The following is a 13,458-nucleotide window of genomic DNA, read 5'->3' as shown; positions in this document are numbered from 1 at the left end:
CATACAGGTACTGTCTATCCTTGTCCAGCATCAAGGCCTGGGTGAGGCCTGGAAGGCAGGCAATGAGATTCCAGTGCCAGCTAAGACTAGATAAAGAACCCCAGGGACCTGGCTCCAAGTAGTCGCAGCGACCACCCGGGGAAGCAGGAGCTCTGCAGGTTAACAGGGCTTCCCAGCGGCCAGACAAAGGGGGCTACCACCGTTCAGTGAGAAGATTTATTGAGAATGGCTCATTACAAACAAAATATATTTATGTAGAAAATCCTGCTATGCAAAAATCCCTTTCATCCTCCTGTGGCAAGAGTGAACAAACCCATCTACAGTCCCCATGTGGTCTCAGGGCCTACCCTGGTCTGCATGAGAAGCTGAGAAGTGTGTGTCGAATGCTGTGGGCAAGTCTCTGACGCCAAGGCTTTCTCGAGCCCATTTTCATGACCAGTGCAATAGACCAGTGCCTGGTGACACTGTCTCTGTGACCCGCCTCAGGTAGGCGATCTTGAAGACAGCAGCTGTCATGTTGTTCTTACAGACTGGTAGACTCTAACTTGTGCCTTGTCCTAAGAAGCCATTATCTGGGTCCAGGGGCTGAGTATTTTTAACTGTCCTAGATGGTTAAAGATGACCGCCTTCTAGGGAAGCCACCTCCCGTGAGCCTGTGTGCCCATGCCTCATCCCAGCCAGTTGTCGGGAAGGCTTTACTTCCTCCTGTCAGCCAGTCGAGGACACCCATACCCAGAGCTGCTATGTGGTACTCCTGAGCTGGGAGCCAGAGTTCCTTGGGGCCCTGGGATACTCAGCATTAAGGCAAGGGAAATGAGACCAGACTGAAACCAGTGCTAGTCTCTGAAACCCAGAGTGGTTGTCAAGCCAACAGCACCTCCTTTCTGCCCAAGGCTTCATCTCATATTGAGGGATAATATGGGTGAGTGGTCTGACTGCCCTTGTAAACACAGACCACCTCTATTCCTCAAACCATCGTGAGGGGTCAGCTAGTGGTAGGGGAAGCAGTTACTGCCACGTCATGCCTTGAGCACTGAAAGATCAAGCCCCTGGAGTGAGGGGACAATGAGAGGCTATTGGGGTACCATGAGGAGGGGGCTCCCTAGTCTCTTTGGGAATGACCCATTCGCTTGTGTCTTTGGTGCAGCTTCACCATTCAGACTGCTGGCCCGGCTATGCCAGTCTTCTTCAGAACTCGGACTGGCCTCTCCGCCCTACAGAAAGAAGCGTCAGTGGTGTCAAAGTACCTGGATCTATTATTGTCTTACTCCCCACACAGTGGGAACTGAAGTCTCAGTAAAACAACACTCTTGCTACCAAGAGCAAAAAGAAGACAAAGAAACCAGCTCCAGCTGATGCTGCCTGCTGGGCCACGAGACACTGGCACTGCTTTTCTTCAGGACTGAAGAGACCCAGTACTCTGTACAAATGCCCAGGGTGGGTGGGGCACGGCCTGCTGTTTGGGGCATGGGCCCTGAAGCACCCATCCTCAAAAGGCCCCGACTCAGAGGGCAGACACAGCTGTGCAAAGTCAGGCTGGTGTCAGGAGGCCTCGTGGATACAGGGCTCTCTGGGGAGTCTCTTGTCAGTACCCTCTTCCTGGAACATCTCTCTGCTGTTATCCACTCAGCCCCGCCCACTCCTGAAGGCTTTCCATTCTAGAGGAGGGTACCTAGAAGCTATGAAGGTGTCAGCATCCCCGGGGTCAGAGGGCCTCAGAGTGGCCATGAGGTATGATTATGCTGCATGGTAACAAGGCCTGGGAACCAGTCCCAGAGACCTGAGTCCATTGGAGGCAGGAGAGAGCAGAGATGCCATCCACCATGGGGCTTAGAGTGGCCGAGAGCCACAGGCTGGAATTTGGATGTGCTTTCCCCAAACACGCTTCTCTCTCAGGGTTCCTGCCTCTCCCCTTGCCCTGGGCGTAGCTGGAGTCAGACTTGAGGTCTTCCTCTGGGCACAGCTGGGGTCAGACCTAGGGTTTCGAGAGATACTCCCCTTAGATGCCCATGGGTTGTCTCCAGCAACTAGAAGGTGTCTGGGGTAAGTGGCACGGTGACACTGGTGAAGCAGTCACAGAGTTCCCAAGGGCTTTGTCAAGCAGGCTGAGACTACAGTTCTGAACCTCAGCCCCAGCAGCCCCAGGTGTGGGCATCCTGAGTGGGTCTGGCTTGGGCAGGACATAGGGTCCAAGGACCTGACATGCCAGGCTCCTGCTGTCAGCTGTCCAGGTAGACAAAGAGGATGTCCTCATCCGTGCCGTAGCTGGTTCTGGCCTCCTCGAAGTTACTGATGCTGGTGCTGCACATTCCTGCCAGGTGTGAGAAAGACAGAGTCAGGCCAGTGGGTGGGGTGAACACCCACCCTGCCAATACCCAGGGGCCTGGATGGGGTCATGCCACCTCTTGCCTCAAGCCTTCCATCCCTAGTTTAGCAGGCAGAGAAAATGAAACCCAAAGGGAAGAAGTATGTTAAATATGTGTCAAGATACAAAGAGGGTCGGAAGCCGGGCGTTGGTGGTGCACGCCTTTAATCCCAGCACTCAGGAGGCAGAGGCAGGCGGATCTCTGTGAGTTCGAGGCCAGCCTGGTCTACAAAGTGAGTTCCAGGACAGGCTCCAAAGCCACAGAGAAACCCTGTCTCGAAAAAACCAAAAAAAAAGATACAAAGAGGGTCGGGAAAGTCCTTCACACCATGGCCTGAGGACAGTGGGCAGTCTACAAGGACAAGGCCTGGCCAGAGTCTCTAGCTTGTGTGTTGTCTAGGAGTGGGGGGCGGGGGGGGGGGTGATAGCCGTGGAACATAAGTGATCAAGGTGGGGGCCTGAGCAGTAAAGCTGGCAGTGAGAGATAACTAGAAATCTGACAGTGGGAGGTTTGTGGCAGGTTTGCTTGTATGACCAGAAGGCAAGCCCTGATGACAAGATTCCAGGAGGAGCGCAGGCCTTGGAGAGAGACACATGGGCCACACCAGCTTGAGAGGGAGGAGGTTGTGTAAACACAAGCCACCCTGGCCCACCTGCCCCCAGCACTCACGGTCAGCATAGGCTGGGTTGTTGTAGAAGATACAGCCAGTAGCCCTGTTGTAGCCACGCAGAACGATGAAGTGGCCCTGGTAGTCAGGGGTGCGGCAGAAGCAGCGGTGGCCACTGGGAGTGAAGCAGCAGTACTTGACAGGGCTGGAGCACAGGTCACAGTGCAGTAACCCGGAGTTCACCAACACGATGGCCACGTGGCCCTGGGCCAGGTGTGCTTGGATGTCCTGCACGCTCACTGTGCTGGGGGCCAGGAGGGGGGTCAGTCAGTGCTAGTGGGCCTTTGTCCCCTCTTCCAAATTGATGCCCCCCAGTTTGCATGCATCCCCAGTGTTATGGTACATAAGGACTTGGTTTGTCTGCCCCCTGCCCTGAGCTCCCTGCAAGTGGCAATGTCCTGGCCTGTCACTATGACCCAGGAAAGTTGAGTGAGAAGACTTACCATTTCTCCACTCGCACCTTGCACGCCTTGGCTTGTGCAAACAGCTGGTTCACCCGGGTCTCCTCTGTGTCAAAGTGCTTCCTATAGAAGGACTGAAGCGAGAAGGGCCGGCTGGAGTTGTCACCCATCCTGGATGCACACACTCCATTTAGGTGAAGCAAAGAGCACGTTATAGAAGCAATAACATGAGGGTATGGGAACTCTACTGACAGGCAGGTGGCTCTACCCAGCATGCTCAGAAAGAAGACTGTGTCTGTCCCTGGCTGGAGAGTGGACAGGACCACACAGAGGACGAAAAGGATGCTCAAGTTGAAAGTTGACTAGCTCCCCAAGGAGGACTGGTACTGACCACTCTCTGACAGACGTGAGCAGCAGCCTAAAGCAAAGGAGTAAGGAGGACAAGGCTGCCCTTCCAATCCACACCAGGGTGACTCAGCCACAGCCCAGTGTAGCCAAGCATGATTTACGGAACATACTCTGCTTGGTGCTGGGACCTCATGTGACCAGAGCCCCAGGAGGCAGGCCAAAGACATTCTGTTCTTAGGTCCCCTTTTTCTGTCTTAAGACTTAGTAGCCTTCTGTACCTCACATGGAAGGTTCAAAGAAGAATTGGGCTGACTGCCACTGGCCAACAAGTGACAGTCCCTTTGACAACAAGGCCAGCAGAGACTGCCCTGCCAAGCCTTGGTGCCTGAGCCAAGACTGCCTCAAGGACAGGTAAGACTGGATCTGGCTTTGCGAGGGCCAACACACTGGTGTTGGCAATGCCATTTATGATGGCATTATTTTTCAAGAGAGAGAAAAAATGACAGAGAGCAGACAGATAATACGTATTTTTCTTCCTGAATATGTAACGTGCGTTCTTCCCTCCAGCCTGGTCCCAGAGCTGCATCAGTCCCAAATGAACACACAGGAAGCTGTATTAATTATGAAGCTGTTGGCTGTTTGCTATGGTTTCTTATTGGCTAGCTCTGACTTAACTATTAACCCATATCTACTAATCTGAGTATTTCCACGTGGTCTTCTCTTACCAGAGAAAAAGTCGGATCTCTTATTCCTCTTGAGTCCTACAAGGTGACTGTGTCTCTGTTTCCCAGAATCCTCCACTTTTCCTAGTCCCACCTATCTTTCTTCCCTATTTGCCAACAGTGCTTTATTCATCAACCAATAAGACAAACATATACACAGAAGACCATTCCCCATCAAGAATACCAGTTACCCTAGTGAGTATGAAGAAAATAAGCCAATGATAATTGTGTAAGATCAGAGTGCAACTCCACAGCCTTCAACCTGTCCTGTGTTGCACTGGAGAAAGATGCAGAAGTCCTGGACTCAATGTGCCTATGCTCCATACAGTCTAGACCTCGAGATACTGGTCTGTAGTCTATGTGCCTCTGCATACCTGTGCATTTACTCGAGTGTCCCGGCTTTGGCCATTCCCTCCTCTGGGATAACTGGGTGGCCTATACCTAGGTTTTCCGTGTGCAGAAGGCCCGGTGGGTAGCTGCTCACCTGATTCTTATAGCCCTTGTCAACACCTAGAGTCTGGGTACAGAAGCGGTGTCTCACACCAAAGTGGCGCATCAGGTAGGCGAGGTCAATGGTCCAGATACTCCTGGTCAGCTGCAGCTCCTGCAGGGCATTTTCAAATTCCCCATCGTCTAGCTGGCCCAGGTACCTGAGGACAAGAGGACAGAGGATTAGCTTGTTCTTGAGGCAAAGCTAGACGAAGTCACCTTCCAATTAGTGCCACAAGCACTGCTGGCACTTCTGATCCTCAAGAGGTCTCTGTCCTTTATCATGAAACTGCCATGGTGGCTTTCAGGGCTCTGGCCCTAGAGTGAAGGGCCTGGTTTTTGGTTCTTGCATCTCTTTTTTTTTTTTAAATATTTTTATTTTTTAGATTTATTTATTTATTACATATACAGTGTTCTGTCTAAATGCCAGAAGAGGCCACCAGATTGAATTGTAGATGGTTGTGAGCCACCATGTGGTTACTGGGAATTGAACTCAGGACCTCTGGAAGAGCAGTCAGTGCTCTTAACCTCTGAGCCATCTCTCCAGCCCCTGGTTCTTGCATCTCTTATGGATGATGTAAACCTGGGGAAGTTGCTGCTTCCTCTGGCCTCATTGATTGCATATCTAAGCCCCTGGATCACAGAAGTGGTTTTCAAAATTTCAGGCACTAAACATTTTATTAAGCTCTATCTTGGCCAGAATTCTAATATGTAAGGTAGATAAAGGAGAATCAATCTGGGTCTCCAGACAACCAAATAAAATAAACTCTGGTCCAAGGTGATGGGAATGGTCCTTCCCGGCTCAGACTATGAAGGTTCTTATATTGATGTAGCATCCTGGTAGCTTGACATCAGAGGACTGGAAGATGCACCACGCACCCAGCATGAACACCTGGGAATTCCCTGAACATCCCATGCTGCCAGGCATCGCCTGAGTCAACACTTGGGCAGCCTGATCCACATTCTATTCCTGTTTAAAATAGGACAGGGCCTAAATGAAGCTGGGTCTCTTAAAGTTTCAAACAAAGCCAACCCATAAAGATGCTAGATCCCATCCAGGTTACTTCCTGTTTGATGTCACAGCAGGTGTGGACACTCACCGCAGCACCATCCTAGAGCAGGCCAGACCACAGTCCCAGTGGTATAGCTGCTGGATGATGGGCACAGGCAGCTGCACAAAGTCGCCTGCAAAGAAACAAGAGTGAGGTTTCATATTCTTTGCAATGCCACCCCTACTGGAAACACTGTTATAGCATCTGCTGAAACCTTATAGGCTCACAGGGGCCTCCTCACTGCCTTACACCACCAGTACGCTCCCCTAAACATCAGCCACAGCCAGTCAGCTCTACTCAAAATCCTCTAGTGTGCTGGTGGCCCCTATATCACTTCAAGACAGAGCAGTATTAGCTGCTGCCTCAGTATGTTCAGTTTCCTGCACATTGCCAGGGCCCACTCTAGGCGGCAGCAGCATCTGCCATGACCTCTCACACTTGGGGAGTCATTGCACACAATTTCCTAGGTGCTTGTAGCTTCCCGTGAGCTAACACCCACCCTTGGACCTCAACTCTTCTCAAGTGCTGCCCCTGTTCGTTGTGTCCCAGCGCGTCTGCCTGGCTCTAAGGTTGCCAGGACGAGCAACGTGGGAAGACCATGGCTAGGAAGAGGGAAATGTCACATAAGCTACATGAGTAGTAGAATGCTCCTTCAGACTCTAGCCAGTACTGACCCTGGGCAAACCACGCAGCCTGTCTGTTCCAGGCTGTGAGTGGGTCGGAATGGGCCATGCCTAGGCATTTCGGCTGATTGGAGGAGCTGTCTATCCTCCTCTCACTGGACTGTGTTTTGCTATTCCTAAAGTGGGAGGCTTTGCTCTGATTTAGTCAACAGATTGAAAATGCTTTCCAAGAGCCTGGCACACCTTCTGCAGTACATTGACAAGTAACACAATAAGATCCTGTCCCACTGTGTAGCAAGAACAAACAGACAAAACAGATACCCAGCAGCTTAGGTTAGAAAACAATGGGCATGCCTCAGAGAACTCAAATGGATGAAGAACAGTGCGCGCTGAGGCCCCAGGGGGAGGACAAGCTGGCACGTGGCCTGCAGCGGCTCAGCCCGTGAATAAGCACAAAGTTCAGTCTAGGGGAGGATGGTGACTCAAACTTACAATCCCAGGACTCGGGAGGCTGCGACAGGAAGGAGAGGCAGACAGTCACTCTGGGCTATAGAATGAGGAGGCCTACATGCACTCTCTCTCTCTCTCTCTCTCTCTCTCTCTCACACACACACACACACACACACACACACACACACACACACGAGGGAGGGAGGGAGGGAGGGAGGGAGGGAGGGAGGGAGGGAGGGAGGAAAGAAAGAAATCCACAGTTTAAAGAACCAGGAGGGACTTCTCTGTACTGATCACCACTTCTCTTCAACACATGAAAACCCAGTCTACTCACAATCCCTTTGAAGATTTCTGGGCTCTCCCCTGGGCCAGGTGACTAGCTCTGTACAAAGTCAGCCCAGGGGCTCACCTACCAAGCCGGCCTTCTCCCATCAATCCCTCTGCGTGTGTTAAACAGGAGGGCCATCCACTAGCCAGAGTTTATCCCAGCTCTTCAGACCTGGTGTCTGAGTTTCAACCTCCTGCTCCCATGTCTTCAGGGACTAGTTGAAAGGCCACTATTTCTAGGGCTTTCCCTAACCCTAGGCAGACCAGTCCCCATTTCTCAAGTGTAATCCTTTAAGCCTGAGTTCACACTTAAGGCCACAGTGTGCAGCCCTCAAGCAGATCTTATCTGTGTCCTGCTGGACAGGGACTCACCACTGTTCCTGGCCATTCACCTCCCCGTGTGCCTGTGGGAGGCGGAGTGTAATGACAAACAGGCCACCTGACATCACTTCTGTGTCCTCTGCTTCCTCCTCTATGAAATGGACCAGCACTGAGCAGTGAGTAGCTGGGGCAACAGTATACATTACATAATGCTTCTCGTAGGAAAGTAGGTGAACCGTCAGTTGTGCTGGGCCTAGGCAAAGCACCTCTCAACCTAAGTCTTTAAGGCCCTGGGCCTTTTGTAAATTCAATCTTGTCTGTTCCCTTCCCAAGTCCTAGTCCACCACCTGTCCCTGCACATTAACAGCCAGAGGCATTCGTCTGCAGTCTCTAACCTCGAAAGTCCTTGGGATGGGCAGATTGCTCAGTGGATAAGGAGCTCAAGTGTGAGGACCAGAGTTCAGAGCCCACCCACACCTGTAATCCCAGCAAGCAGACAGAAAATCCCCAGAGCAAGCTGGCTAGCCAGACAGGCGGAAACCGTGAACTCAAGGTTGAGTAAGAGACCCTGCCTCACATATAAATACAGTTGAGACAGTCAAGAAGACAGCTGATATCAGCCTTGGGCTTCCACATGGACACACACACAAACACACATGTCCAACACACACATACACAAAATGTGTAAAAATGAGATAAGTTCTCACTGCCCCCACTAAACACAATGTTTTTTTTGGTAACAGGGTCTTACAAAGCCAAAGGGGAAATTGAACTTCTGACCCTTCTACCTCCTGAGGAAGTACAGGCATGTGACGCCATGCCTAGTTTCATGTGGTGGTGGGGATGGAACCCGGGGCTTCCTCTGGGCAATCACTATACCAACTGAGCCACATCTGATCCTGGTCTTCTTTTTTTTTTTTTTTTTCCGAGACAGGGTTTCTCTGTATTGCTTTGGAGGCCATCCTGGACCTCGCTCTGTAGATCAGGCTGGCCTCGAACTCACAGAGATCTGCCCGCCTCTGCCTCCCGAGTGCTGGGATTAAAGGCGTGCGTCACCAACGCCCAGCCCTGATCCTGGCCTTCTAAATAGCCTGCAGGTCCCAGCTCAACCTCGGGCCACCGGGCTCACTCAGCCTTCACTTGCTCCAGTTGCCCTATGAACCCACCAGCCTTAACTGTGCCGGAGCCATCTTCGCACCTGCGGCACCGTCAGTCTGGAACTTTCCTCTCTACTGCTCTTATTATTTCAGCATTGGTTCTGCATTTGATGGGTGACAAGGGCGTTCCTTCCTGACATCCTGCTGGTTTCAGTCAGTGCTTAGCAAAAGCAACACAAAAAGCTGCTGTGACCTCACAAGCTTGAGCTTCCTGAAGAACAGTGATGGCTTGAGCCTGCATCCCTCACAACCAAAACTCACGTTGAAACATAAACCTCACAGTGGTGATGGGAAGAAGCTGTTGGGTCTTCAGGGGCTGGAGAGATGGCTTAGCAATCTTCCAGAGGACCCAGTTGGGTTCCAGGGGTTCTCCGACATGCTCTTCTGCCCTCTGGGAGCACACACATGGTACGCAGGCTAGCTCACAAGCAAAACACTCATACACACAAAATAAAAATAAACAGATCTTTAAATAAGAAGTTGGGTCTTGGGAAGCAATTCAGTCATGAAGTCTCGGGACTTGTGCCTTATAAGGGGTCAGGAAAAATAACTTAGGCTGTGTCTTAGTCTCCTTGTCAGCTGCTGTGATGAACCCCTTGACAAAAGTAACATAGGGGAAAAGGGTTTAATTTAGCTCACAGTTCCAGGTTACATCATATTGTCTGTAAAGTCACAGTAGTAGGAGACAACCAGTCACACCACATCCAAAATCAGGAACAGATGGCAAGAATACACACATGCTTCTGCATAGTCCCTTTCCCCCTTTTTGTCAGTCTGGGGTCCAGCCCGGGAATCAGAGCTGCCCACATTCAAGGCGAGTCTTCCCAGTTCAATTAACCCATTAAGAAAATCCCTTGCCAGGCATTGGTGGTCCACGCCTTTAATCCCAGCACTCGGGAGGCAGAAGCAGGTAGATTTCTGTGAGTTCCGAGACCAGCTTGGTCTACAAGAGCTAGTTCCAGGACAGCCTCCAAAGCCACAGAGAAACCCTGTCTTGAAAAAGAAAAAAAGAAAAATCCTCACAGGCAGACCAACAGCCCAATGTAACCTAGACAATTCCTTATTAAGGCTCTTTTCCCACATGATTATAGATTGTATCGGGTTGACAAAACTAAAAGGCTGGAGACGGCTCAGCAGTTAAAAAGTACTTGATGCTTTTGCAAAGGACCCAGGCGCAGTTCAGTTCCAAGCATACACAAAGGCTTGCAGCTGTCTGTAACTCCAGTTCAAGGGGTCCTGACAGCCTCTTGTAGCCTCGAGCTACACAGAGCTTTATAAACAAAACCTTAGAAGAAATAAAGAAGAAACAGCAAGCTAACAGTCATAGGTCTTTTTCTTTTTGTCCTTCTGATGTTGTGCTGTGCAAGCTCTCCTCTTTCTTCCCTCTGTCCCTGTCATGTGTGCACAGCTAGAAAGAGTTGGCTGTAAGGAACAGATGGGTCTTGTGCTGAACTTACCAGCACCCTGATCTTAGAATCCTAATCGTCCAGAATTATGAGAAAATAAATTCCTGCTCTTTATAAATCATTCGGTTGTGCGAATGGACAGACACCAGGGAACTTTCTGGTCTTGTCTGCAGTTTCCTTGCCTAGCAGCTAATGTTCAGTGGTGACCCATCACTGTACTTGGGGCTGGGGGCGTAGTATTGCCAGGGACCTAGGTTCAGTCAATCCCCAGTGCTACAAGTTTAAAAAAGGAAGGAAAAAAAGTCACACTTACTGAAGGAATTATGAGCTGTGTGACAGGCTTGGGGCAAACCAAGATGATGTAAACCTCTGTCTCCAGAGACTTAAACCTTTCTCAATATGCTAGTGGAAAACTCTCTGCAGGGAAGGGTGCTATCAAGATGGGCGTCTTCCCTTCCCAGAACCCTCACTGAGGCTGTAAATGCCCTTCTTGCTCTGATTTACTCAGGCTGATTACTATGGGGCTTTGTTTTTATCTAACCAATGATCTGGAATGTGGCTCTCTCACCTCTGACATCCAAACGCTCTGCCCCTCCTCCCTCCCCTCCCCCACAACAGGCTCGTAGAGGGGGCGTCTGCTTTCTCCCCGGTTGGCTTGAGAATTCTGCAACAGGCAGGTAGAGTCAAGGTTGCATTTGCCTCTTTCCACCCTTTATCCATAGCTAGCATTCATCCATGCTGTTGAATAGGTTTGCTTTAAAGCTCTACCCCTAGAAATGCCTCCTTGTTACTACAGTGCCCATTAGCTCTAGGCTTCCAGATCACAACCCTCTGTTGGAGACTCCCTCTTCTCTCTGTGGCCTGCACTCTGGCTCTAATTAGTTGGGCCATGCCTTCTCTTATACTGTTATAAAATGTGGGCTGGGAAGGTTGCTCTTCAGGATGCTAAGAAACTCAGCGCCAGCTCTCTCTGTCTCTCTGTCTCTCTTCTCTCTCTCTCTGTCTCTTCTCTCTCTCTCCCACCCCCCCCCCTTCACTCAGCCTTAGAACCACTAGATCCTGAGGCCTCACTCGGCAAAGATCCCTACTTGGCTATCCTGATCTTGGCACAGGCAAGACGTTTTCTGGAAGCAGGTGATAAGTGTAGGAGAGGCCTTGGTGTTTGCCTGGATAACAGCTTTAGCATTCAGACCTCAAAGCTGCTGCTGATATTGATGCCTGAAGCCAAGACATGACCCTACCTGAGAGCTAGGATCTGCTGGGTTTTGTGAACTGGCTTCAGTTATCTGGTTGTCTCTAGAGAAGGAAGGCGGTCAACTCCCCCCTGGACACCTTCTCCCTCTCAGACTCAGCCTGCTCACCTCAAAAAGTACAAATAACAGCAGTAGTCTACTTCACCGGGATTTATGAAAATTCCTTCTATACTATCTATAAACACTTTGCCACGGTATCTACCTCTTAGCGCCCGACACAAGTGAGCCATTATCTGCTGAGGTAAGAAAGGGCAACGATCTTGTCAAAGTTCACAGTCAGATAACTGGTGGAGTAAAAATGTAAATCCCAGGGTGGGTCCAAGCCCTGGTCCAGCCTATCACCAGAAGAAACCACTCCCCCAAAGTGGGTGTTACTCTCCAACTGACACTAAAGGGTTCGAGTCCCAAACCCCTTGACCCCCTCCCATGGGATGGCACCACGCCACAACAATTTATTAATATATCAACTCTTGCGCCTCAAGCAGAGCTCCACCATGACTTCCAGCTTTCCCCACTTCTTGAGCAAGCAAAGGGGCTCGGGTTTCCTCGGGGCGGAGGGAACCAGAGAACAGTACTAAGACAAAAGCGCTGCGTTTAGGAAGCCAGATTTAAAAAAAAAAAAAAGACCTTCCCTTTGCAGAAGGATCTCAGGCCGCCCTTTCCCCCTTCACAGCCCCAGGCCGTCCACAGTTCCCCCTGGGGACAGGATCACGCAACGGGGTTCAAACAGGACTATTCGTTTCTGGGGAAGGCAGTGCCTTTGCCCTTGGACTTCTGCACTTGACTGCTTCTCAGAACTCCCCGAGCTCCCAGCCCCGGGAGACTCAGAAACAACCAGAAGTGGAGGACGGGAGATGAGAAGGAATATCCACCTAGCTAAGGTCCACTAGAAGCTAAGGCCCAAGGTCGCGCGGCCGGACCCTGCCCAGCTCTAGGGCGGAGTCCCCCGGAGTCCCCCTCGGTTTCCCCGGTGAGGGCAAGGCCCTTTGAGAGGCACTGACCGGGCTCGAGCGGCTGCCCCGCTGCCTCTGCCTCCGTCCTCATGACCCGGGTGGCGCAGGGCGCCCATGGCCCCGGCCTGGAGCTGATCGCAGCTGCGACTTCTGCTGGGCAGCGAGCGCGGCCAGTGTGGGTAGAGTTCCGCCGCCGCCGCCTCCTCCGCCGCCGCCGCCTCCTCCGCCGCCGCCGCCTCCTCCGCCGCCGCCGCCGCCTCCTCCTCCGCCGCCTCTTCCTCCGTCGCCTTCGCGGTTCAGAAACGGGTAGGCGGGGGCTCGGCCGCCTCAAGCCACGCCTCGTCCCTTCCAGGTCTGGGGCCTGGAAACCCACCCCTCCCCTAGGCCACGCCTCTTCTCCCACCCACTCCCCTTCCATAAAGAGCCACCCGCAGGGCCTGCCCCTCTCGGAAGCCCCGCCCCTTCCGAGCCCCGCCCCCAGGCCCTTCCAGAGCGACGTCGGCTCCTCCCAAACCCCCCATCAGCTGGGCTTGCTCCTTTGCAGCCTCCGGTGTCGGCTCGGGCCCCTCGCCGTGCCTCATCGGAACCCCAGGGAATCCTTTCCTGACTCCCTTTACGTCTCAGCTACACGATGAAAAACATGACAGTTTCCCATGCGCAGTGCACCGCTTACCTGATGGCGACCAGATCCAAAACTTAAATTCCCAGTCCGAGCCTCACTTCCCGACGCACCAGAGCAGTTTGGGCTCAAGCCTAGATCCCGCCCGACCCGTCCCCCGAGTACTTTGTAAGTGTGGGTCCCCATGTCCCCTTTGGGGCTCGAGGATTGATGGTTCGGGCGGTGCTCCGGTCCTCTCCAGTGCCGGAACAATAGTGCCAGGGCCCTCGTTTCCCAGCCGGCGGAGTAAGGAGGAAGCATACGT

The 13,458-nt window shown here is 52.0% G+C and overlaps 1 protein-coding gene across 1 annotated transcript; it reads right to left on the bottom strand.

Annotated features, from left to right (window-relative positions):
- Window positions 1–202: 202 nt before the first annotated feature.
- Window positions 203–12,743, bottom strand: Gucd1 (guanylyl cyclase domain containing 1). Its single transcript, XM_013113964.3, has 6 exons — window positions 12,584–12,743; window positions 6,094–6,178; window positions 4,989–5,154; window positions 3,477–3,568; window positions 3,036–3,277; window positions 203–2,311 (listed from the first exon to the last, which is right to left on the bottom strand). The coding sequence occupies exons 1-6, from the start codon at window positions 12,624–12,626 to the stop codon at window positions 2,220–2,222; spliced, it is 720 nt and encodes a 239-aa protein (XP_012969418.1). The 5' UTR covers window positions 12,627–12,743; the 3' UTR covers window positions 203–2,219.
- Window positions 12,744–13,458: the final 715 nt, after the last annotated feature.

This window comes from Mesocricetus auratus, unplaced genomic scaffold (assembly GCF_017639785.1).
Source record: "Mesocricetus auratus isolate SY011 unplaced genomic scaffold, BCM_Maur_2.0 Super-Scaffold_100027, whole genome shotgun sequence".
Classification (NCBI taxonomy): Eukaryota; Metazoa; Chordata; class Mammalia; order Rodentia; family Cricetidae; genus Mesocricetus; species Mesocricetus auratus.
The sequence above is the reverse complement of the archived record's forward strand: the minus strand, read 5'-3'. Positions and strand labels throughout refer to the sequence as shown.

Bases quoted from the DNA above. Each gene is read 5' to 3' on its own strand.
- Gucd1 (XM_013113964.3), bottom strand. From the start codon at position 12,626: ATGAGGACGGAGGCAGAGGCAGCGGGGCAGCCGCTCGAGCCCG. The intron at 5,155-6,093 runs GTGAGTGTCCAC...TCTTGTCCTCAG, and splicing joins TGCTCTAGGATGGTGCTGCG to GTACCTGGGCCAGCTAGACG. The intron at 2,312-3,035 runs GTGAGTGCTGGG...CACACCTGGCAG, and splicing joins CAACCCAGCCTATGCTGACC to GAATGTGCAGCACCAGCATC.